This window comes from Physella acuta, unplaced genomic scaffold, assembly GCF_028476545.2.
Source record: "Physella acuta isolate Inbredline_101_S28 unplaced genomic scaffold, ASM2847654v3 ptg000774l, whole genome shotgun sequence".
Lineage (NCBI taxonomy): Eukaryota > Metazoa > Mollusca > Gastropoda > Physidae > Physella > Physella acuta.
Genome location: NW_026732292.1, coordinates 637036 through 663263, shown reverse-complemented (window position 1 = coordinate 663263; position 26228 = coordinate 637036). Strand labels below are relative to the sequence as shown.

Sequence of the window (26228 nt, the reverse complement as noted above, 5' to 3'; positions counted from 1 at the left end):
TCGGGAGGGGGGGGGGCGGACACAGTTAAAAGTATATATTTTCTATATAGATTATATATATTTCATTTCGTTCGGGGGAGGGGGGGGGGGGCGGGCGGTAGAATTCTTTTGGGGGGAGGGGGGGGGGGAAGGGCAAAGCCCGCCCCGAAGAGATGCCTGGAAGAAACTCTGCTGTTATCAAACAACGTTAGCATAGAGCTCTATATGTAAATTATAAACATAAATATATTCACACACTTACACATTATATATATATATATATATATATATATATATATATATATATATATATATATATATATGCGTGTGTGTCGGAGGTATGTGTGTAGATATAGACTTAACTTGTTCACATCGTATTGACTGAGCTACCTACATACAACACATCACAGACTATGATGTGTTGTACACGCTCTCATAACCCATGACAGGCAGTGTTTGTGACACGTGACTTGATGACAGGTGCTTGACCTCACCTGTTGTGCAACAAGATTACCTGCAAGAGGCAGAGGCGTAGCGACCCTTCCCGGCGCCCAGTGATAAACTTTCAATTTTGCGCCCCCCCCCCATATATTTTTATATAGTTATAATGCAAAGCTGCAGCTAAAATGAGCTTTCAATTTGTTTTTCAACCTAATTTGGCGCCTCCCTAGGGTGGGCTCCCGAGTACATATGTACCCCCGCCCCGCCCCCTCCATCGCTACGCCTCTGGTAAGAGGCACCGAATTTCAGGGCGTCAACATGCTAAAACTTTATTTATATTTTCATCTATTTGACCTAATACACTACATTTAAACACTGTTTTATCTTTTGTATAATTTACCGAGATTTTAAGAAATAAAATATTTTTTTAGACATTGTGTGAAAATTGTGATATACCCACCAAACAAACATTTGTCATCATGGTAACCATCTGTGCAGCCATAGAGACAGGTCCCATTGACGTCACACATCCGGTCCCCAGCACAGTGATCGCTGCACCTGAGCTCACAGGTATCACCATAGTGCCCAGGGTGACACCTAATACAGTGTCCCGTCAGGTGGTGACACAGCACATCCCTGCAGGTGTCACCACATTTCTGTAAGCAGTTGGTGCCAAAATACCCCGGGTCGCAGACTGTAAGAGATCATTTCCCATGGTGACTACATTATATTGTATTGATTGTGATGACGCTAACTAAGATAAAGTTAAAAATAGGTCTATCAGCTGAGAGGAGGTAGATCAAGAACCAATCGTAGAGCCCGACCAATTAAAAACGAGATGACGTCAGCGTACAGTTGGTCACTTGAACGTATAACAACAACTTTGACATAGCGTAGCGAGTTGTTGAATATTAACATGGAATAGTTAGGTTATATTAGAGTAAATCGTTGTAGTAATAGAAAGTTAAAGTCGATCTGTCCTTTAGTAAAATTTATGTGTAGGACAATAATGTTAGGATTATATATAAACTGCTTTGTGTATATATATATATATATATATATATATATATATATATATATATATATATATATATATATATATATATATATATATATATATGTATATATATATATATATACATATATACATATATAATTTGAAATTTAAACTGTGTCAGCTGTTGTTATAAGTGTAAATTCACACTTTGGCCCCTCAGCACCGATGGAGGCGACCCCATGATTAAATGTCTCGTTATAGCATCGAACAAAAATTGTAGTACAACAACAAAGTGTTCTAGATATTTCTAAAAACGAATGTTAGAGGAAATCAATTTGTTTTTTTTTGTTTTTATAAAAGCTCGCTTTTTAGAATAGCTCGCTTTTCTGTATAAGAGCATACAACGAATGTATGTTACATCCTACTTCTAAGGATATTTTTCGTTTGTAGTAAATGAATTTCTGTTACTCTTGTCTGAAACGTATTCTTTATTTTATTGCAGCTTGAACTATTGTATTTACATTTTAAGGCGTTCAACTTACTTTGTTTACATCCTTCACCTTGGTAACCAAGAGGACAGCCAGACGGACAACTTCCTGTGCTGACGAAACAAGTTTCGCCCCTGATTTTACAGTTGCAGGTCTTCAGACAGCCGAGTCCGTAGGTTCCATCAAAACAATCGGATTCTGGAAAAATGATGAAGACAATAGGGCTGGTAAGTAGGTCACTAACCAGTTCTATGGCTCATGCAGGTTTTATTGAGTCGTAGAACTAGTTGGTGACCTACTTACCAGCCCTATTGTCAGCTTATAGGGAACACTTCACAAAAAATGCAGGACTGATCTCCCCTAAACTTTCACGTATATTATTCTATAACAATGAGGTTGGGATGGTACTCCCAGATTAGTCCGGCCTTAGAAGCTGTTTATAAAGGCGGTACTCTGTGTTCTTTCTTTCTTTTTTTTTTTTTTTGAGAAAACGCATTTTGGTAAACATTTCTTATAATATGCCTTATGAGAGTAAGTGTTTTTGAGAAATCGTCAATCAGATAAATATAGATCAGTAATTTGTCGCTCTCTCATTTTCTTTAAGTAGAATAGGTTAGGCGTAGAACAAAGATTCAAGCACCAAACCTGATATAAAATTATCAAACAATTATGGTTGTATGTGTAAGGTACATTCTTCCGCTCACCAGAAATCATTCAATTGTTAAGATTTCAAAGAGAATAAGATCTTTCACCTATATATGAAATGTCTTCCAACGGAAATAAAGTCATTGTTACCACTTCCAGATATTGTAGGTCACTCAAAAACATGAGAGTAATCCAAGTTTTAGGTTTTGTATTTATGAATGAAATTACGTCTACCTAACTGAAACTACTAAATTTCCGGTCGGAAGATGGCTGTATGATATCAGGGACTGGACCAGATTGTCGTTCGTAGATTCACTAAAACTAGCAGACGACTGAGAAGGATGACACGGAGAGGCGGTCAAACCCCCTATGGTCAACGGCCTTATGGTTAATGACCCTATGGTCAAAGCCCCGCTGTGGTCAAACCCCCTATGGTCAAAGGCCCTATGGTTAAAGCCCCGCTGTGGTCAAACCCCCTATGGTCAAAGGCCCTATGGTCAAAGCCCCTATGGTCAAAGCCCCGCTGTGGTCAAACCCCCTATGGTCAAAGGCCCTATGGTCAAAGGCCCTATGGTCAAAGCCCCGCTGTGGTCAAACCCCCTATGGTCAAAGGCCCTATGGTCAAAGCTCCGCTGTGGTCAAACCCCCTATGGTCAAAGACCCTATGGTCAAAGGCCCTATGGTCAAAGCCCCGCTGTGGTCAAACCCCCTATGGTCAAAGGCCTTATGGTCAAAGGCCCTATGGTCAAAGCCCCGCTGTGGAAAAAGCACCGCTGTGGTCAAACCCCCTATGGTCAAACCCCCTATAGTCAAACCCCCTATGGTCAAAGCACCTGTGGTCTAAGCACCTAAGACTGAAAAGGCAACTCTGCTGCCTTAACGAATTTAGAAATAGGATTAGGCAGACAACCGCAGGGGGGGGGGATAAAATAAATTCGCTAACAAAAGCTATTAAAATATTTTGTAAAATCCTCACATTTATAATTGTTAAGTTAAAATTGTTATGAATATTACCGACCTCCATACAATTCCACTTCACGAAATATAATGAAAGAACCGTTAGCTAGGTGACTATTACTATTAGAAATACTGATGCTAGCAGTAGGTTCTTTAAATTCTCTTGCGTAAGTAAAAAGGAGGTCCACAAATTGGATTTCGCTGTCGAATTCTATTGAAACAATTCCGTCGGAGTTCAATTTTTTGTAGTTTATGCCTTCTTGAAAGTAATTATCTGTTTAGAAAAAAAAACAGCTTAGTACAATATGCTCAAACTGTTAATAAAACAACGATGGTAAATGCCAATTGGGTATTTTGTGATTAGAAATAGTATGGTTGTTTAAATATTATATAATTTTTACTGTAATACCCATCACAATGAGTATGATAACACAATGAGCATGATAAAAGCACATTACAATCTTCTAAATTAATTTATTTTTGTACTCTCTACTAAATCCCTCAAAATAGCTTATTCAAAAAATAATGACTTCTCTAAGGATTAGGCTAATACCAAAATCCAATATAAGAACATATTTTAGAAAATAATTTGAATTTAATTTTGAAACCAAATTTGGGTCTGATTATCTGTCCCTTCCGTGGCTTAACTCCCCTATCCACTCAAGGTCCCACTACTAAACAGACTGATCCATCAAACGGATCTATCAATACTGAATGACTTTATCAGAAAGTGATTTTAAATAGTTTTGATTGCACGTTCTAAAATGCCATTGCCAGCAATTATCAGTGCGAAAACAACAGTATCAAAATCCCATTTAATTAAACAACTTCAACAAATTTTAGAGGATCGAAAGGTTGTAGAACAGTAGGATATGGTTAGAAATGACATCTGAATATGACTTAACTTAATACGTATTGACATACTATTGCCGAGGGTGTAAAGCCCAGAATAAAAGCGTGATCTGTATATTAGAGCCGGTATGGACAACTTGATAATTAGTGTTGGTTTTGTGGCGTTCGTCTCAGTGAAGGCACATCCGTACTTCTTGCAGTTGTTGATCAGCACGCCATCCACCGCATTACTGGCGCCGTATTTTGTATGGTTATTGAAGACACTCGACAGCAGGGCTTGTTGCTTGAGGGCCACATTACGACCTGAACAAGAAAAGCATTTTTGACACAAGCATCTCTTCTGGTGGGGGGGGGGGGGGCACCCCCGAAGAAAGCCTACCACCCTCCGAACGAAATGGAATTATATAGAAAATATATACTTTAACTAGTGTCCACCCCCATTCCCCGGGAAAATTTAGTCCGCTCCTCTAAAAATATCAAGTGCCCCTTAATTTACAGTTTGCCTGGCATGTTCGCTTTAAATTTAGTTTTCATCATCGGCTTGAGAGGACTGATACAGTTTTACAATATAAATACTTCTTTCTAACATGTAGTCTACTTTATTTTCATTCATTTAAATTTAAGTTGTTTTAAGACGAAGAGATACCGATGTATAAACAGCCGTTTGTTGAACCATAGAAAATCACTTCAAAGTCTTTTGTCTAAAAAATTAAAATTTATTTAAAATATAGGTCGCCGAGTCCGATTTAACTTATACATTTATTAATTTTACTAAGAAAATGGTGTATTTTTATATATTGGAGCTTTCTAAACAAAATAATTCATACAATGAATGTTTCAGATTTTTCAGATCATACATTTTGACTGTTATATTACAAGCATGACTAAATTAAATATTTAGGTCCAGTTACCTCCACTTATATGAAGAGTACAGACTGTAGTGCTGGAATTAAAGAGAATGTACACGTAAGATGAGATCCCAGTCCTGTAGCAATGGAGGTCACGTGTTCTGTGGTCTATCATAAAGTTCTGGAGGTCCGGACATTCAACCAGGTTTGACTGGTCTGGGGACTGGAAGGCTAAGGACATTGTCCTGGTGCTCATGTCTGTGGTGTGACGTCGTTGGTGAGTGATTCATTAGAACATAATCATGCTTAATTAAGATGGTGTTGATTTCACTTATAAGACAATTGTTTAAGGGTTAAATTATTTAAAACATCGTTGATTTGACAAGATGATGAAAATTAACAGTAAGAATATATACCCTGCAGTACACATATACCCTCACACTCATTTATATATATATATATATAAATATATATAAATATATATATATATATATATATATATATATATATATATATATATATATATATATATATAACCATACATTAATATTTATAAAAATAAATTTATATATACTTATATGTAATATGCATATACATATTATATACATATACACATAAACGTGTACGTACATGCATACATACATATATATATACATATAATATATATATACATATTATATATATATATATATATATATATATATATATATATAAATATATATATATATATATATATATATACATAATTATATATAAAATAAATAAATAAATATATATATATATTAATAAGCATATACATATATATCCCTATCCATATATATATATATATATATATATATATATATATATATATATATATATATATATATATATATATATATATATATATATATATATATATATATGTATATATATATATATATATATATATATATATATATATATATATATATATATATGTGTGTGTGTGTGTATATATGTATGTACTTGCCCGTGGTTAAGAATTTGATCCTTAACCAGCTAAAAATGGTTGTTATATTCTCATCATCGAGGTGTACAGCAATTTGTGTAATGTTATCTACACAAGAGTTATCGTCCTGATCAGTGAGGTACAGGGCAGGTTTTGTTGGTGTTGTCGTAAGTATGTTGGCGTCAGCTAGGTCTTCTGCAACATCACAGCAAACCAAATACAACATTGTAGTAGTATTGCTGTTTATACGTAAGTACGTACATGTTCACACTTGACACATATTACATAAACACAATGTTTCGTTTAATTTGTACAAAGATATTAATTAAGCAAAGAAACACTAATCTACATTAGCAAAGAACTAATGCTCCATAGCCTGATGATAAACGCGATTTGTCAGTCAAGGCAAAAGACCTGTACCCTAACTTGGGGCAGTGTTTCTTCCAGACTTTTTTCTCCGGGGGGGGGGGGGGGGGGGGGCGGCACTTGAAATTTCCGGAGGGGGGGGGGGCATACACTGTTAGAAGTATATATTTTCTATATTAATTCCATTTCGTTCGGGGGTGGAAGGTAGTAGACTCTCTTCGGGAGGGGGGGGGGGGAAGGGTTCTTTATCCGCCCCCCGAAGAGATGCCTGGAAGAAACATTGCTTGGGGGAAGCACAATGTAATCCATCTATCCGTCCCATCCCCACGCAGTTGATATATTAAAACATTCAGGCTTTTCACACTTAAGTCTCTCAGATTTCTAAGCAGCTATTGTTGTTGTGCTTTACTTTAAACACCTTACATAACAGCTGTAGTAAAATTATCAATTTCGGTCGACTTTCTATAACGTTCTATATAGCTAGAACACATTTAAACAGCTAGTACTCACGATATTGGCAGGCTGGACCAAACCACCCACTTTCACAATTTTCTTCACAAGAACCGTTGACATCACAGAGACCGGTGGAACCACAGTGACATTTGTACTCACAATTTGGGCCGAACCAGCCGTAGTCACAAGCTGAAATCATTAACAAAGCTCACACTATAAATAAACAAAGCTCACACTTTGATGAACAAAGCTCACACTATAAATAAACAAAGCTCAAACTTCGATGAACAAAGCTCAAACTTCGATAAACAAAGCTCACGCTTTAAATAAACAAAGCTCACACTTTGATGAACAAAGCTCACACTATAAATAAACAAAGCTCAAACTTCGATAAACAAAGCTCAAACTTCGATAAACAAAGCTCAAACTTCGATGAACAAAGTTCAAACCTCGATGAACAAATCTCCAACTTTAAATAAACAAAGCTCAAACTTCGATTAACAAAGCTCAAAGTTCGATGAACGAAGCTCACACTTTGAATAAAATATGTTTTGTTGTAGTGCCAGGCATTCCGGCTTGTGTTCACACAAAAACGCATTTCTGTTATCAGATTTAAATTCTTCACTTAAAAAATGATTCCTCTAATATTTTGACATCATGTCCAGTTACTTTATTGTATACTTTTTTATTTGATTCTGGGTAAACAATTTGAAAAATTGGAATATATTTTTTAAATACTATGTATAATACTTCTTAAGGGATTTGCATCAAACTATTCATGTAGAAATATTCATCTCCCTTAACCTGGAATAAATAAACCGGGAGTGATCTCCCCTAAACTTTCTCGAATATTCTTATATAAAATAACAGGGGATGGAAACTCGGGCTATAGACATGATTTTTAATCCATTTTAAATACTTAAAGTTTTAAAAATAGAATAAAATCTCGTAGACAAATTAATTGCACACCAAGTGAACGCCAAATAAAAAAGCGCATAATAGTGCGCAATATTATTAGTACTTTTAAATTTAAAATTTACATTAGTTTTTTGAGAAATCGAATGTAGCGTAAAGTACTACTTCCAGTCAGTGGAAATTACTCAAAATTTAATAGAAGGTAGAGAATTAGATCTTTTACTTACATGTGAAATTACATTTATCTGTCTGAAATAGTACTCAAGTTATAGGCTTTTGAAAAATTCAAAGTAGGAAAAGTACCACTTCCGGTTATCGGAAATCGCTCAAAAGTTGATACGGATCTGCGATTTTGATAAAATACTTATATATGAAATTTCATCAACCTAGCTGTAACGGTACTCAAGTTATCGTGTTTACACACGGATAGACGGACAGACACACAGATATACGGACAAGATTGCAAAATTATGTTTTTCCGTATCAGTGAGGTGTAAACCGTCGAGATTTGTAAAAATCTCGATTTTTTTTTTGCACGATTACAAGACTTTCTCTATACTTCGTATATACGAGAAAGTAAAAAAACAACAACACTTTTTTAATCTGCATTTGCGACGTGAAATCTAAAATGTTAAAAACATTAAGATACCTGTGACCACAGTATGAACGAGACCAGCTGAAACTAAGAGAAGAACAAATGTTCTGATATCCATCTCTACCAGTTGCACAAATCTGATGCGCCGAGTTATGCGAGGGTCACATGGATATACTGCCGATTCTGAACCACGTGACTCTAAATTTAAATATAAAACTTTTTTTTTGACTTTTTAAATAAAGTAAATTAGAAATTAAACGTGACTTAAGTTCGAGGATCTTCAAAACGGTCATGATTTTCATATAAACTATGAAAATTATGTTTGGTTTTTAACTTTTGAGTTCTACTTTCGTAAATTTGAACAGGGTGGGCCCAATTCTTGCACCTGCCTTGTATCGCTGGTGAGAAAATTTTCTACTGAAGTCCTCACGAATTTGCCGTTAGAGTTAATATTGATTCAATAGCGCCTACACTAGCGAATAGTAGGACAAATAAGGAACTAAATTGAGTGGAGACACCCACCGCTTTTGTTAGAGAGAAGAAATATTTTCTTACCTTCTACCTTGGGTATTTTACGGTCTTTTATAAAGTGCGTGAAATCTGAGTTTTATTGAAATAATTTTAGGCGTTATATATTCAACAAGGAACTGTATGCTCATACGTTTAACAAAGTCTTATTTCAAATAGAAGCTGTTTAGAATAGACTCAATGATACTGTGTTATGTGGTATTGTTGCAAAAGTGGATTGAAATTATCATTGTCACAGATTGTTTAGACAGATTTCACTAAACGTGTGTGTGTGTGTGTGTGTGTGTGGGGGGGGGGGTTAATATTTAAGTGTGCAGATACTTATTAAGAATATATTAACTATATAAATAAACCGGGCGTGATCTCCCCAAAACTTTCTCGAATATTTTTATATAAAATAACAGGGGATGGGAACTCGGGCTATAGACATGATTTTTAATCCATATTAAATACTTAAAGTTTTTAAAATAGAATAAAATCTCGTAGACAAAAGAATTGCACACCAAGTAAACGCCAAATAAAAAAGTGCATAACAGTGCGCAATATTATTAGTACTTTATAAATTTACATGCCTTTTTTGAGAAATCGGAAATAGCGTAAATTAGTACTTCCGGTCAACGGAAATTACTCAAAATTTGACAGAAGGTAGAGAATTAGATCTTTTACTTACAAGTAAAATTTCATTTATCTATCTGAAATAGTACTCAGTTTATAGGCTTTTGAAAAATTCAAAGTAGAAAAAGTACCACTTCCGCTTATCGGAAATTGCTCAAAAGTTGATACGGATCTACGATTTTGATAAAATACTTATATATGAAATTTCATCAACCTAGCTGTAACGGTACTCAAGTTATCGTGTTTACACACGGACAGACACACAGACACACACACACACAGACATACGGACAAGATTGCAAAATTATGTTTTTCCGTATCAGTGAGATGTAAAACGTCGAGATTTGTAAAAATCTCGATTTTTTTGCACGATTACAAGACTTTCTCTATACTTCGTATAATCGAGAAACTAAAAATATATTTTAATGTCTATAGGTGGGGTTGGAAAACTGTTTTTTATGTGATTTCTTGTGTTTTGTTGGCGTGTTCACAACAGCATGCCATCACTTCATCAGTCAAGGTCAGAGAATTAAACGAACTCTACATCATCTGCTCAGTGGAACAATCAGTGGACCACACGTTTAACCCAGTAAAGCAGGGGTCTCCAAACTACGGCCCGCGGGCCGGATGCGGCCAGCGAGGTCCTCTCATCCGGCCCTCGGAGATCTTTTTGTCCACGGAAAAAAAAAAGTTTTTGTTGTAGGTGGCTGCGGAAAAATGCCACCCCAATGAGATGACCTGGAAGAAACTCCTGGCCCCCGAACTTATATTTGATAGTTAATGCGGCCCTCGGGCTGAAAAGTTTGGAGACCCCTGCAGTAAAGCATCGTGTTCCAGTTAACCACGTTTTAACGCTGCAACAAGTCAACAAAAGCGCCTGTATGAACACTAAGATCGTGATGTTACAGGAACGGATCCCGGTGTTTGCTCTATGACGGCTTGCAGCTGTCTGGTCTGTTTAGTGACCCTGACCTTGACACTGTTTAAATATCGAACCATCTTTGGTACTCGTCCAGAATTTAAAGCAAGATGTCTAATATAGAAATGATTCCTTGATTAAAAGAATAAAAGTACGACAGGAAGTATTTTGAAACCGGATCTGGAGAAAACCGAACACATTTTATTTCGGTAGATGTGTCCAGATGGATGGTCACAGAGGAGTTAATTCATCCGATGGATTCAAACAGTTGTAATACATGCAACAGCAAACAATGATTTTTTTTCAAAAGCTTTTTTAATTCAAGCAAAATTGAAAAAAAGTGTTTAAATATTTAAAAAATGCTGTTATTTTTCTATCAAATATGAATAATACAGCGTGATATATATATATATATATATATATATATATATATATATATATATATATATATATATAAAGAAATATATCAAGAAATAATGATGTGACAAGTCATTAATACATTGGATATTTACATGACATAAAAAAGAACATTTAAATATAACTACTAACAGTTCGAGGTTCGTAAACTAAGAATATTTTTGTAATTATAGCTTGTTTAAAATTTTATTTGATTTATTACTCTCCGAAATGTCGCCACTATTCTAAAAATTGTCCAAGGGAGAGTGGGCGACTCCCCCAAATTACACCTCCGCAGGGTCTAGGTCTGGTGATATTGGTTGGCTATAGGTATTGTCAGGAGAGATGCAGGCACTGAGCCGATCATAATTTACATCATGTGGCATTTCTTCTTTCATGTTATGCTCTTAATTGCTGTCACCTAGAATTTTTATAATTACAAAGGGTTAATATAATTATTGTAAACATAATATAACTTTAATTTACATAGTAAAAAAGCTATACTGTCTAACAATCATGAAAAACGTAAAAATAATAGAAAAAGCATATCATTTATAATATTACATCTGGAAACTGTTGGTAATAATGATAGATAATTATTAATACACTAGAGTAATTGTCGCGCACTGTCTGTCTTTTATGCATTACTACACCTCTCATCACTTCGCCTTGAATCTTTGGGAAGTTGTTGAGAATATTCCTGGGGAGGTTTCAAAATAATTTCAAATTCGCAGGGGTGGCGCCCCGGCAGGGCGCAATTTGTTTTTTTTCTCTATATACGGTATATATAAATAAAAGTCGATTTTGGTTTGACACCGTTCATCCGATAGCCACGAGACTTTGGGGAGTTGATGAGAACATTTTGGGGAAGGGTTTTGAAAAAAAAATCATTTTTAATTTCGCAAGGGCGGCGCCACGGGAGGGTGCGATTTTTCTCTACATGTTGTATATTAAAATAATAAAAGTGAATTGCAACGACACTGTTCACACGATCGCCGTGAAACTTTGGGAAGTTACTAAGAATATATCTGGGGAGGTTTCTACTGAAAAAAAATCACAATCGAAGGTGTGGCGCCCAAGCAGGGCGCGATTTGTTTTTTTTCTCTATATACGGTTTATAAAAATAAAAGTCGATTGCGGTTTTACACCGTTCATCAGATCGCCATCAAACTTTAGGGAGTTGATAAGAACACTCCAGGGAAAGGTTCTGTAAAAAATCATTTTTATTTTCGCAAGGGCGGAACCACAGCAGGGTGCAATTTTTCTCTATTTAGGTTAAAAAAAAATAAAAGTCGATTGCGGTTTGACATCGTTCATCCGATCGCCATCAAACTTTGGGGAGTTTATTTTTATATACCATATATATAGAGAAAACAAATCGCACCCTGCCGGGGCACCACCCCTGCGAATTTGAACTTTTTCCCGCGCAGAACATAAACTTCCCCAGGAATATTTACAACAACTTCCGAAAGTTTCATGGCGAAGTGATGAGAGGTGTAGTAATGCATAAAAGACAGACACGCACATACACAGACACACAGACATACATTGCTTTATATATATATATATATATATATATATACCCTATATATATATATATATATATATATATATATATATATATATATATATATGTATATATATATATAATGTGTGTGTGTTAGTATACTCTTGTTTATTCTAGTATATAAATGAGCCTTTCAGGCAAACATACCAGTATCGTAAATATAATCAGCCACATCATATCCTGCTGGGTTGTTATTGGAGCTGCCTAACCCCACGTCCTCTCTGACACGACTGAGCCGCTTGTACACCACACACCCTACGACAACAATCAGCACCCCAAGCACAACAACTACACCCACGCCGATGATGATGTTGACTACTTGACTGGTAGTCGTTGTGACCGAAGCTGTGTAAAAACAAAGCATACTAGAGGAAATCCAATGTTCTTTTTATCTATGTTAGTATATGTATTGGCGGAACTCGGGAATGGCAAGGCGACTCAGTCCCCTTACCCTTCTTTATATTCATTAAAGTATATCTTGTCCTCCAGAAACTGAAAGTATGAATTTTCTTATCTCTTTAAATTCTATAGACACTGCTCCTCCTCCCCCCCCCCCCCCCGAAGAGATGCCTGGAAGAAGCTCTGACTACCGTACAGGACCAGATTGAAAATAGCGCCGCACAGGAAATAAAAAAAAAAACAGATCCCGCCACCTACTGGAGACTCAAAAGAGATAATGCTATTAGTATTATCAAAAATGTTTAAATTAAAAATAATATAAGCGCTTAATTTAAGTGCTACTGATAAGAACCGTCGGTAGATAAAGGCTTAACTCTACTTGTCTTTTAGTGTTTTAAAGTATTTACCTTCAGTGCAGGTAGGCTCCAGGTAACCGTTACGACATCCCAACAGACAGGCGCCTGTAACATAGTGACAGGTGGTAGACCTTGCAGGTTCGACAGGTTTACAGTTGGGACTGCAGGTTTGTGTACAGGAGGGGCCAAATTTCATCACGTCACACGCTGTAAACGGTAGATCAGCTTTAAAAAATAACGAAAGTATAGGCAAGTGCAGGATTTGTACAAAATTTGTCTTAGGTCATAATTTCTATCTCTCCGGGTAGTTGTGGTCGAATTTTTTATATTTTAAATTTTAAACCATTCGTAATAAAGCAATTAATTTCAAACCGTCAAGTAGAGAGCAATTTCAAGCTTAGAAAGTCTTTATTTCCTTTACATTCCTACTATACTCGTCTCTTCATGCTTCTACAACGATTTAATGGAAGTGGTTAGTAATATTTCTAATTAATTTGTTCATACCGTCCAAACACTTGTCACCATGGTAACCATCTAAGCAGCCATAGAGACAGGTACCATTGGTGTCACACATCCCGTCACCAGCACAGTGATCGCTACACCTGAGCTCACAGGTATCACCATAGTACCCAGGGTGACACTTAAAACAGTGTCCTGTAATCCGATCACATAACTGATTGGTGCAGTTGTTGCTACAAGCGAGTAGACATTTTTCGCCGTGATACCCTGGGCCACAGGCTGAAAGTGTAAAACATCAATCTGATAGGCCTACAAGATAATTTCTTAAGTGTTTTTCTTACAACTTTACCAATTTTTTTTCAATTCTAAATTGTAATGTTGGAAGAGATTTACTAGTTATGCACCACCTAGGCCGTTGACTCAGATTTCAACAGTTGTTGGATTTTGGCGTTTTCTCTAGTTTGACAGATTTTATATGGCGTGACTGAGTGTCAGTATGTTTCATGAGGTTTAAAATTCGATTGATAATTTTGATTTAAGATTAAGATTTAAGAAAGTCTACCGCCCCCCCCCCCCCCGCCCCCCGAAAATTTCAAGTGCCCCACGGAGAAAAAAGTCTGGAAGAAACACTGTATATTAGATTTCAAATCAACACTAATCAGTACTCTATTAGTCCTGTTGATAGTTATAGTTCTGACCGTAATTTCCGCAGACATTATAATGTTAAAACAACCCTTAATTTCTGCCAAACCAACTATTTTCCTTGATGTTTATATTTCAAGTTTTGAGTCTTATCATCGGTAAACATGATAGTTTTACCGTATACTGATAACAACAAAGTAATACAATTCAACAGGGTCAGAGTCCCTTCTCAGGAATAAAGTAAAATGTGATAACATATAGGTCTTCTTTTCAGTGTGATAAAACACGGGCAGGATAAGATATTAAAATGATAATTGATAATGTATTCTATTACCACATGAAAGTAATCAACAGGCAGTAGGTAAAGTAATGTATTCAACTGCCATGGGAATCTACGTCACGGACAGGATACCATTTTTTTTATAGCTATGATAAAATTGTAGTAGCTAGTAACAACAAGAAGTAGTTATCAGCATACTTAACAACCTGGCCCATCGCCTAAGGCCTAAGTGATAATTAATGCACGCGGTTTACGGCCTTTTAGTAAAATTATAAGTTACTTATAAAAAAAACCAGGGTTAACGGAACAATAAGGCGATGAATAATTAAACTTAACATTATTTACATATAAAAAATAAAGAATGAATACAAAATTATAAAATGCATAAAGATAAAAATATATAACCAGAGCACGATCGAGAGGAACCCAAGAGGCTGCACCTGGTGTACACAACACATGTGTAGCTCAGGGCTAGTAAAGTGTAGAGTTTCGAGTATCCTAACCTTTTTATGCGACACTTGTCTGTGTAACGTGGACAGTCTACCTATTTGCGTGGACAGTGTGTCTACAGTCAACATTTCCGTTTAATCTCGGTAAAACTGGCCGAGAAGTCAGCTTTTCTTCTTCTTCTGCGTTCTTAATTTTAGTGTTGGAGGGGATAGCCACCACCTCAATTAAATATACGTGTCAACTGGTTATGCGCCATTGACTCTGATTTCAGCCTGCTTTTCTTTTTGGATTTGCTTCTATAGCCTTTTTCCAACCAGAACAAATACAATGGCAGCAGTTGTTTGATTTTGGATTCTCTACTCGAATAGCTGCTGTCCCCAGCTAACGAGCCTCATATGCCCGAGAAGAAATCAGATGACAGCTAGAGAAACGTGAACTGTAGTGACAATGCAGGTAGCTGGCTGGAATCGTAGCTAAGATGGTGGTATAATCACTTTGCCATCTTAATTGTATACCACATTATGGAGTGTCTTTAAAGAAATGCCCACTATATCATTCAATATTGAACTTACCTTCTGTACAGTCGATGCCCTTGAAGCCGACAGGACAACCAGACGGACAGCCTCCAGTGCTGACAAAACACGAATCACCATGGGCACAATTGCATTTTTTCTGACATCCAAGTCCGTAGGTTTTCGTAGGACAGTTCAGTTCTTGCGTGAAAAAAACCCCACAATTTTTAAAAATTCTATAGAATCATTTGTGTGCCATTATGATAAGCCAGTAGATGTTATCAGATAGAATTTTGTGACGTCAATTAATGAGGGTTCAATGTCAGTAATTATTAAAAAAAAAAAAAACAGTTAGATGTGATCGCCCGATCAGTCTGTTGAGCTGTGGTTCACGAAATATTTTTGGTTACGGTTGGCTAAAACGTTACGCCTGAGAGTCGACCACGAACTAAAAAGGGCAGATAGCTGTCTCAACTGCTTTCTGTCAAAGGTTTAGTAATTTATGTGAGAGAAGGTAATACTTTACGCTATGTCCGATTTCTCAAAAAAAAAAAACAAAAAAAAACACCAAAAACAACCTAATATGAATTTATTTTTAACTTATTTCTCTGTGTATCGTCCTAATCGATTTGAAAATTGCGAACAAAATTTCGAACTCTTCTAACGGATCGAGCTATTTTAAACTTTTCACGTAGGTCAAGACTCGAAGACAATAATTATATTGTGAAATAAAATGTTACCTCATTAGATGATTATTTAACTCTTTGAAAATTAAGTTTTTCTTTATAAAGTAGGCTTACTAATGTTCATCTCTTTTATACACACATTATTTGATGTTCGCTTGTTTTCGCAGTTCATTTTCTTCGAGATTCTATTCTATTTTTAAAAAAAATCAAGTATTTAAAAATTGATTAGAAATCATGTCTATACCCGAGTAGCCATTCCCCGTAGTGTTATATAAGAATACTAGCCGTCCCGGCCAGGCCCTGCTCTGGCTTCTGTGAAAAACCTTTCTGTTAAAGACCATTACCTGTGTGTTTAGTAATCATCATAAACCCGGCATTGCCCACCCAAACCACAACCAACCAAAACCAAAAAAACAAAACGCAAACATAACGCTAACACAATTACAAATACAAACGAAAACAAAAACTTAACAACAAACACAACCACACCCACAAACACCAATACAAACACAAAGAAAAAACAAACAAAAAAGCAAACGAAAACAAAAACCTAACAACAAACCCAACCACAAACACCAATACCAACAAAAAAAAATCAACGAAAAAAGCAAACGAAAACAAACCAAATCCAAACGCAAAACCAACCAAAAACACAAATACAAACCCAAACAAAAAAAACACAAACAAAAACGAAAAAAGAAAGAACAAAAACGAACCAAATTAAAACGCAACCACTAACGCAAACCCACCTAAACACAAAGAAAACACTAACGCGAACATAAACGCCCGGGGCGGAATCACCTGTTTTAGCTTAATGAACGACTATAGTACCCCAACTTATTCACAGTCTTTTGCACTCACTTAAACGAACGCGCCTGTTTCAATTTAATAAACAATTTTAATACTCCAAGCTTATCCGTAAAATACCTACAACATTTGCACTTGATCAATCCCCGCTAATTATGTAATTATTTTTTTTCCCAACACCAAAACAAAGTAATTAAAAAGTAAATTATTTTCACGGAATGCAATGGTTTTATAAAGGGAAGTAATTGTGTTTTTCCTAATTTATCAAAGGGAAGTAAGTGCTATAGGACTAAATAAAGACATAATTAGAATTTTTGTAAAAGATGATATTTTTTTTAAAACTTGTGTTTAATGAACATGACGACAATTATTACTATAATTTGAAAAATGAAAATTATTTCCCAACACTTTCAATAGTAATTTTTAGCTCATAAATTTAGACAAATGCGCACGATAATTTTCTAACACTTAAATTCGTACAATTCCAACGACATACATATGCATTACATACAGAACTGAGCTTTATATATTAGATTCAAGAAAGCTTAGGGGAGATCACTCCCGGTTTATTTTTTTACAAGCTTTTATTAAACTTGCTTCTTCTGTCGTGCTTCGTCATAGATCGAAAGTTCTGAAGGAAATTCTGAGCACTTCAAAATGACGAGGTTCAAGACCCAATGACAATGTTATCTGACATTAAATTGACTTGATTGGATGCCTAACTAATTTTTCATGAATTTTCATTATATAATACATTAACTATTTAAATAACTACTAGACTACCCGTTATCTAGTTAGAAAACTGTGGGTTTCAGGGGTCATCCACAAATGACATCACGTCTGTCAGCACTTATCATCCCAAAATAACCAGACCCCACATTAAAAAAGACGTTTTTTATATTTTAAAAACTCTACTAAACTCTACTTCATCTGCCCAGTGTCCCGCCAAGTCTCAGACATGTTTGAATTAAAAAAAAAACGATTCCGACCGAGCATGGCTCTGACCACACTATCCCTTCATATACTGAGAACATAGAAACAGGTGAACTCTACTTCACCTGCCCTGTGCCCCGCGATGTACTGATAGTCAACCTTATCATTCATTTTTTTTTTTTTACGTCTCAGTATTGTAGATTTGACTTTCAGCGCGCCCAGCCAATGAGTGGTGGCAGTAGCTGATTTTTACTACATTCATCATGCGACATAAAGAAGACTGATGCAGATTTACAATATAAACTATTCCTGAAACTTTCATTCTCAAAATTTTTTTTTACATGTTATTTACAGACTAAAATATGTATTTTATAGGGAGGGGGGGGGGTTATTTCATGGGCCAAAAGCAATTTGCTGTTTCTGAAAATTAAAGTTATAATTGGGGCAATATTTGGCTATAATAAATAAAAGTGCTGAGTTATGGTAAACATTATATTAACAAAATTTGGCTTCGAAGGTTGGTCTAGGCTTCCTAAAGGGTGGGGGGGGGGGGGGGGGGAGTACAAATAGTTATATATGAAGTATACAGGAAAACATGATATGTTATGTACAATAGGTAGTTGCTATTTTTAAATAATAAATAATAAAGTTTGAAAGGGGACAATATTTGTCTATGATAAATAAAAGTGATGAGTTGTAGTAAACTTTATATTAACAACATTGGCTTCAAAGGTTTGTCTAGGCTTCCTAAAAGAGGGGAGAAGTACACATAGTTATGTCTGAAGTATACAAAAAAAAACATGATATATTATGTAAAATAGGTAGTCATTTGCATTCACACTTTCCATTTGTAACTAATATCTGCAAACAGTCTTCATTTTTTTTTTTTTTTTTTTTTTTTTTTTTTTTTTTAATCAAAATTTTAAAATACTTAAACTTCAAAACAAACTTATTAATTAATTTGGGTAGGTAATGTACAGAGATGATCGTTAAATCAAATATGTTGAACGTATTTGAATTACATAAAAGGACACTTTTATAAAAGGGGAGCGGTGGTGGGTCAGTGAGGGGGGTGGGTGGTGGGTGGGGGTTGGTTGGGTAAGGCGACCTAGATAGCGTGATCGTTTTTGCTACGCTGAGTAAACAAAAATCGTTCACTGGGAAGTTTGGTTGGGGGTGGGGGGAGGGGGTTGGTTGGCTGTGGCAGGCCAGGCGCTGGGAGCGTTGTTGCGTGAAATGAACGCTGTGGTGTTACATTTATAGCGTCATGTTGCGTGACATGACTGCTACAAGGAGGAGATAAAAACTCCCAGTCTCACGATAAGAGTGTAAAACTAGTAACATCTTACTTAAACATTCACAGTGAAACATTACCAGTGGGGTGGATTTCCATGTATGGCAAAGTAAAAGGGTAGTATAGTTACAAAGATTTCAAATAACAGATTTATACTCTTGCTAAGTGGTTTGGGTAAAGAGGGGTTGCAAAGATTATTTATAAGTAAAGTAACCAATAATTTATTCAAGGGTAGGTTTGTGTGAGGGGAGGGGGAAGTTGGTTGGGTGTGGCGGGCCATGTACTGGGAGCGGTGTTGCGTGACCTAACGGCTGTGGTATCATATTTATAGTGTGTGTGTTCGTGTGTTTTCCCTGTCCAGTCGTCTGTTAAAAATCAAGTCCAAAGTCTGTCTGTTAAACTCTGTCTCGTTGTATTTTGCCCTATTTCTGCAGTTCCAAATTATTTGTCTGTATATTGCTACTGTTCTTATTTTTTTTTCCAGTATAGTCCGGTCTTGTTGTTTTGGTACTTTGTTAAGCGTTATTCCTATATCAACATTGAAGGTCTCGTTCTTACTTCTTATTTTGGTTTCTAACGTTTTCTTCATGGTCTGGATGGTTGGGCAGTCTAGGTAGATGTGTGTTTCTGTTTCTGGAGTGTCTTGTTTGCATAGATAACATAGAGATTTTTGTTTGCGTGTCGCTAGTGGTGTGTTGGTCTTGTGTTGGTGTCCGTGTCTCAGTGGTGTTGTGTTGTAAATCAGTCTGTATGTTATTTCCCTTTCCTTAGGTGTTATTGTTTTGAAATGAAGGTTTTTAAAAGTGTCCGTCGTGTCTGTTAAAGCGAATGTCCTGCACCAGGATATTCTATTGTAAAGAGGGGTGGCAAGCTTCTGTACTAATTTCCTATAAATCTGTTGAGATTTCTTTTTTAAAAGGTTTTCGTTAGTTTTAAAGATTTGTATACATTCTGTATAGAAGTTGTTTAATTTTTGTCCTATGAAATGTGGGGAGTTATTGTTAATTTTTATATGTTTATTTAGATTAATCCCTATGTAATAATGTGCTAATGGGTGGTGTTGTGGTTCGCTAATTATTCTGTTTACATGTGTTAGCCTAAATGTGTTTATTTTAGTTTGTATGTCGTGTAGATTTATTCCCCCGTGTATTTTGCTTTGGACTAGTGTGTTGTGACTGATGTTGCCTATAGTGTGTTGGAAGATATATCTCCTAATGAGCTTGTTTATTTCTTTGATTGTTGGTTTTGGGACTGTTTGGGCTGTGGCGATGTATGTTATTTGGGGTATAATGTATCTGTTTGTGATTGCGGCTCTTGTAAAAATTGTTGTCGTGCTGTACTTGTAGAAGTCTATAGTTTTCTTAATTTTGTTTATAATTTCTTTCCATCTTTTGTTATTTTCCAGCGAGGGATTGTTCTGGTGTGTTATGCCGTATATGTGTAATTCGTTTTTAGCTGTCATGTTTAGTGGATATGTTTGTCTGTTTTTCCAACGTCCTAGTCCCATAATTTCTGTCTTGTCTAAGTTAATTTTTGTTCCTCTAGCCTGTCCATAGTCAATGAATTTTCCTACCACTAATTTTATTGAGTTTTCCGTCTGCAAAGTAAAGGCGGTGTCGTCGGCATATGCCAATATCTTTTTATTCTTCAAGTTCGGTATGTCTATTCCTTTAATGTCTGCGTCTCGTCTGATATTTTCTAATAAAGGTTCTAGGGTTAAAATGTATAATATGGGTGATAGGGGGCATCCTTGTCTAACTGATGTGTCTATACTAAACGGCCTGGTTATGTTACTGTTTATAAGGAGGTGGCTTTTTGCATTTGCGTAAATTATTTTGATCCAAGGTTTGAAATAACTGCCTAAATTATATGTCTTGAGTGCTTTGTGTAGGTATTTATGTGAGACTCTGTCAAATGCTTTTTCTTGGTCTAATGTTAAAATGCAGGCTTGCGTGTTTTTCTCGTGTGTATATTGTATAATGTCCCTAATTAGATGGTTGTGGTTCTGTATGTTTCTGCCTGACGCTGCATTGTTGGTCTGTATGTATTAGTTTTGGTAGGTGTGGTTCTAATTTGGCTACGAGTGCTTTGGTTAGTATTTTGTAGTCTGTATTTAGGAGTGATATGGGTCTATAGTTTTTGGTTAGTTTAGGGTCTGTTTTTGGTTTATGGATGAGTGTTATGTATGATGTATTGAAGTTTTCGTGGCATTGTTCTAGCATGTATATTTCTTTGAATGTATCTAGTAGGAGGGGGCTTAAGTCTGCTATGAAAGTTTTGTAGAATTCACTTGTCAGGCCGTCGGGTCCGGGGGATTTATTGTCGTTAAGTTTTTGAATGGCTTTCCTGATGTCGTCTAAGTTAAAGGGCGTATCTATTATGTTTTTGTCGTTGTCGTCTAGTGGTTTGATGTAGCTTAGGTATTCGTCTTGTTTCTCGTTGTGTCGCTTCTCGTTTGTAAAGTCGCGCGTAATAGTCTATAAATAAGGATTGTATCTTTTCAGGGTCTGTCGTTTCTTGGTTGTTTTCGTCCACAATTTGTTTGATTTGTTTGGATCTTTGTATGCTTTGTTCTAGTATGAGTGTGTGGTGTGTAGGGTTTTCTGATCCTATCCTGTCTATTTTACTTCTTATTTGTGCTCCTCTGTATTTGTATTCTTGTATTTCTGTCAATTGGTTTTCCAATGTGTCGATGTCTTCCCTACTGCCATTTGTTTTCTTAAGTGTTTTTAGTTGGTCTTCTATTCTTTTTTCCCTATCTTGTCTGATTATGTTGATGCTTTTGGCTATTTGTATAGTTGTTTGTTTGATATCTGCTTTGAAGTCTTCCCAATGTTGTATTTTATCTATCCTAGGCGCTGATTGTATGTAAAATTGGATAGTGTCTTTAATTCTAGATCTGTATCTTTCGTCGAGAGTAGTGAGTTATTTAGTTTCCACGGTGTGTTTCTTTTGAGTTTTGGTTCGAAGTTGTTTAGTGTTGTTATTACTGCACTGTGGTCGCTAAATTTTAGGGTGTGTGTAAGGTGTTCCACTCTGTTTATTTTCATGTCCTGTGGGGCATATATCCTGTCTAGCCTAGCTAGGTTACCTTGTGATTTGTTACCGCGGGTGAATTGTAGTGAGTGGGGGTATAATGTTCTGAACGTGTCCACTAGGTTGAAGTGTGTTGTAATGTTTTGGATCAGTTTTACCTGAGGTCTGTCTCGTTCTATACGACTATTTTTCTTTTCCGTCGTTCAAGATATGTCTATAGTTCTTTCAACACAATTAAAGTCCCCTAATAGTATGATTTTATGTTGTTTATACCTTGTTGTCAGCAGTTTATTTAGGTCATTATAATAGTTTGTGTTTCGTTTTTCCGTCTGTCCGTGTACGTTAACTATTGCTAGTGTCCCTGTTTGTCCTTGTACAGTCGCTATTAACAGTTTTCCGTTTATGTCGTTATACGTGTCTTTTACTTTGTAATGGTTGGAGGTGTTGAATATGGATGTGTCGCTACCTGTTGTAAGCTTACTTAGGCTGTGATATGCTTGGGTGAGTCCTAGGCTACGTGTGAATCTGTCCGCTGTGTGTTTGTCCTTGAAGTTAGTTTCTTGTATTGCTATAAAGTCTGGTGTGTAAGTGTGTATTAATTGCCTTAGGTACTTATCTTTATGTCTGATGCCTTGGATGTTGAGGGTGATGATTGTGAGGCTATCTATGTTGTCTCCCATACGTGGCCTGCCTTGGTCGATTTGGGGCTTGGGGGGCTGATGAATTCCCCTGGTGGTCTCTTGTTTGTCCTGTCCGGTTTGTTGGCTAAGACGCCAGCGTATGTAGTGGTTGGGCTAGCTATTTGCTCAATCGTGTCTGTTCTTTCTGCTTTGTTAATTCTGCTGATGGTCTTGGCTCGTTGATGTCTATATGCTGTCTTCTTTTTCCTATTAACAGTGTGCCATTCATCCTGTTGTCGTTCCTCTTGGTCACCTGCTTCCCACCGGGTCGTAGTTTCGTCATCAGTTGTCGATAGTTCTTCGTCTTCGCGGTCCACTATGTATTGTCCCTCCCTGTCCAGATGTATATTGTCCCGTTCTCTGATATGTTGATTCCTACATGCAAGTGGCCCGTGTCTGGTGGTCTTGCACAGAGGGCACACCGTCCTCCGTCCCTCGAGCTGGAGTAACAGGGTGTGCTTCTCCTCACCTGCCTCCACTTCGATGTAGTGGGGCAGCTCCTCCGTAGGTGCCATAGGGCAGAAGTCCACGGCCCACTTATCACTTTTCCCGATTTGGACTGCTGTTTTAGGTTCATTGGGGATGGCGATGTTTTCTAGAATGATGGTTATGGTTTCTTTCGTAAAGGTCGGGGGTACCCATTTCAGTACACCTCTCTGTCCATTCCTCTCTACATCCCCCGTAGTGTTATATAAGAATATAAGAATATTCAAGAAAGCTTAGGGGAGATCACTCCCGGTTTATTTTTTTTACAAGCTTTTATTAAACTTGCTTCTTCTGTCGTGCTTCGTCATAGATCGAAAGTTCTGAAGGAAATTCTGAGCACTTCAAAATGACGAGGTTCAAGACCCAATGACAATGTTATCTGACATTAAATTGACTTGATTGGATGCCTAACTAATTTTTCATGAATTTTCATTATATAATACATTAACTATTTAAATAACTACTAGACTACCCGTTATCTAGTTAGAAAACTGTGGGTTTCAGGGGTCATCCACAAATGACATCACGTCTGTCAGCACTTATCATCCCAAAATAACCAGACCCCACATTAAAAAAGACGTTTTTTATATTTTAAAAACTCTACTAAACTCTACTTCATCTGCCCAGTGTCCCGCCAAGTCTCAGACATGTTTGAATTTAAAAAAAAACGATTCCGACCGAGCATGGCTCTGACCACACTATTCCTTCATATACTGAGAACATAGAAACAGGTGAACTCTACTTCACCTGCCCTGTGCCCCGCGATGTACTGATAGTCAACCTTATCATTCACATGTAGGCCTTAAGAAAAATATAATTGAAAACATTGTTGTAAAAAGAAAATAATTTTTTTTCACTATTACTAAAGTCATTGCTCTAAACTTTTCTAATTAATGTGGTTAATATACCTATGAATATATCAATGAATTAATTAACGGCTATAAATTAGTTTGTAATTAACAGTGAGTTTAAGAAAGAACAATATTTACCACCCAAAACTTATTTTACAGCTCTACACATAATGCAGATTCTCCCCAATAACAAATCAGATAAAAAAAACAAACACAAAATTAGTTATCAAACGTCACTATTCGGTCAAAGTTAAGCCATTGTTCTAAAACTTTAAAATTATTGTGGTTAATCTACCTATGAATAAATCGATTAATTAATTAACGTCTTAAATAAATTTGTGATTAACAGTCTGTCTGCAATCAAAAATTATTCTCTACCTACATACTGTTTTACAGCTCTCCACATCGAGTACAACCATTTACAATAGTCAATCAGACAAATAAATATTCATGTTAACAAACTTGAGTTTTAGAGGTATATAGATAGATAGATAATAAAAAGCGTGGGTATCTTCCTAAATATCTGTAAAGGTATTTTATAGATAATATAGTGACCCACGCTTTTCTTCACGGTTATTTAAATAGCAGTGTATTATTATATTTTGTAAGAAAATAATTTTTATTCTTCTTTTTAGTGCATTATTAAATAAAAGTTTGTAATTAAAATGTTTCTTTATTCCTTTTGAAAAAAAATTCAGTGCATTCAAAGCCTGTTATTATAAAGAATGTGGGTCTATGCGTCGGGAGCTTTTGACAGTGAACCCTTTTTGTGTAGTATAATTGAACCGGATCCAACATGATGCGCTTTTTTATCGTTTTTGTTTTGTAGATGTCAGCAAACAATACTACCACCTCGTTGTTACATTTCTCAGTTATTTTTAAAATGATCAGTGTTTATTGAAATTATTTAGGAATATGATTTAAATCCACTTACCTCCGTAGAGTTCTACCTCGCGAAGAATGATAAAAATGCCGTCTGTTTTGTTGCTGTCCTTGATTGTAATAAATTTTATAGGGTTGTTAATACTGGTGGTATAAATGAGGCTGAATTCAGTTCCAAATCTAAAGCTTGGCATATAAAATTCTACCTCTCCATTAGACCTGTGGGCTGTAAAATTGTACCATGTCTGGGTGTAATCATCTATAGAGATAGAGATAATAATTCAGAAAACATTATGTGCATTAGCAATGAATCATTGTCCATAGAAATAGTGTTATAAAATTTAAAAATCTGCATAATTAAGAATACAGTATGAATACTATACATATGATGTATAAAGATATCGTACAGTTTTTTTTATAAAGGACATAGGCGGGTGATGAACAGAGTTTCTTCCAGGCATCTCTTCGGGGGGGCGGAGCCCCCCCGAAAAATTTTTACCGCCCCCCCCCCCCGAACGAAATGAAATGTATATAATTTATATAGAAAATATATACTTTTAACAGTGTCCGCCCCCCCCCCGAAGAAAGTTTACCGCCCCCCCCCCCGAAAATTTCAAGTGCCCCCCCGGAGAAAAAGGTCTGGAAGAAACACTGGTGATGAAAACAAAACTAGCCAAAATGTTTATTTATAAACCTAAGGCTATATTATCTAATATAGTTATAACTCAGAGAGTTAAGTCTAAAAATTTAAAATTTGCCGAAATTTCCTGCCGTCGCCATAGTGATGGGGGCCATCTTGGATTTTTTTTACAATTTTAACATTGAAATATTTTAAACGTTTTTATGGTTTTTCTTTTACAGTTAAAACGGTGTATTTTTATCAAAAATTGCGATTTTTAAAAGTGATTTTCAGAAAAAAAAATGTGTAAAAACAAAACTATTTT

The 26228-nt window shown here is 36.0% G+C and overlaps 2 protein-coding genes across 2 annotated transcripts; both read right to left on the bottom strand.

Annotated features, from left to right (window-relative positions):
- Positions 1-390: 390 nt before the first annotated feature.
- On the bottom strand, positions 391-8630 carry LOC131950620 (uncharacterized). Its single transcript, XM_059312825.1, has 9 exons — positions 8561-8630; positions 7054-7185; positions 6199-6372; positions 5271-5465; positions 4432-4662; positions 3569-3781; positions 1960-2103; positions 881-1114; positions 391-473 (listed from the first exon to the last, which is right to left on the bottom strand). Exons 1-9 carry the CDS (start codon positions 8622-8624, stop codon positions 391-393), a joined length of 1470 nt encoding a protein of 489 aa, XP_059168808.1. The 5' UTR covers positions 8625-8630.
- A 2488-nt stretch (positions 8631-11118) lies between these two features.
- Positions 11119-25478, bottom strand: LOC131950619 (multiple epidermal growth factor-like domains protein 6). Its single transcript, XM_059312824.1, has 6 exons — positions 25337-25478; positions 15690-15830; positions 13791-14024; positions 13338-13511; positions 12679-12876; positions 11119-11385 (listed from the first exon to the last, which is right to left on the bottom strand). Exons 1-6 carry the CDS (start codon positions 25476-25478, stop codon positions 11372-11374), a joined length of 903 nt encoding a protein of 300 aa, XP_059168807.1. The 3' UTR covers positions 11119-11371.
- Between the last annotated feature and the right edge of the window lie 750 nt (positions 25479-26228).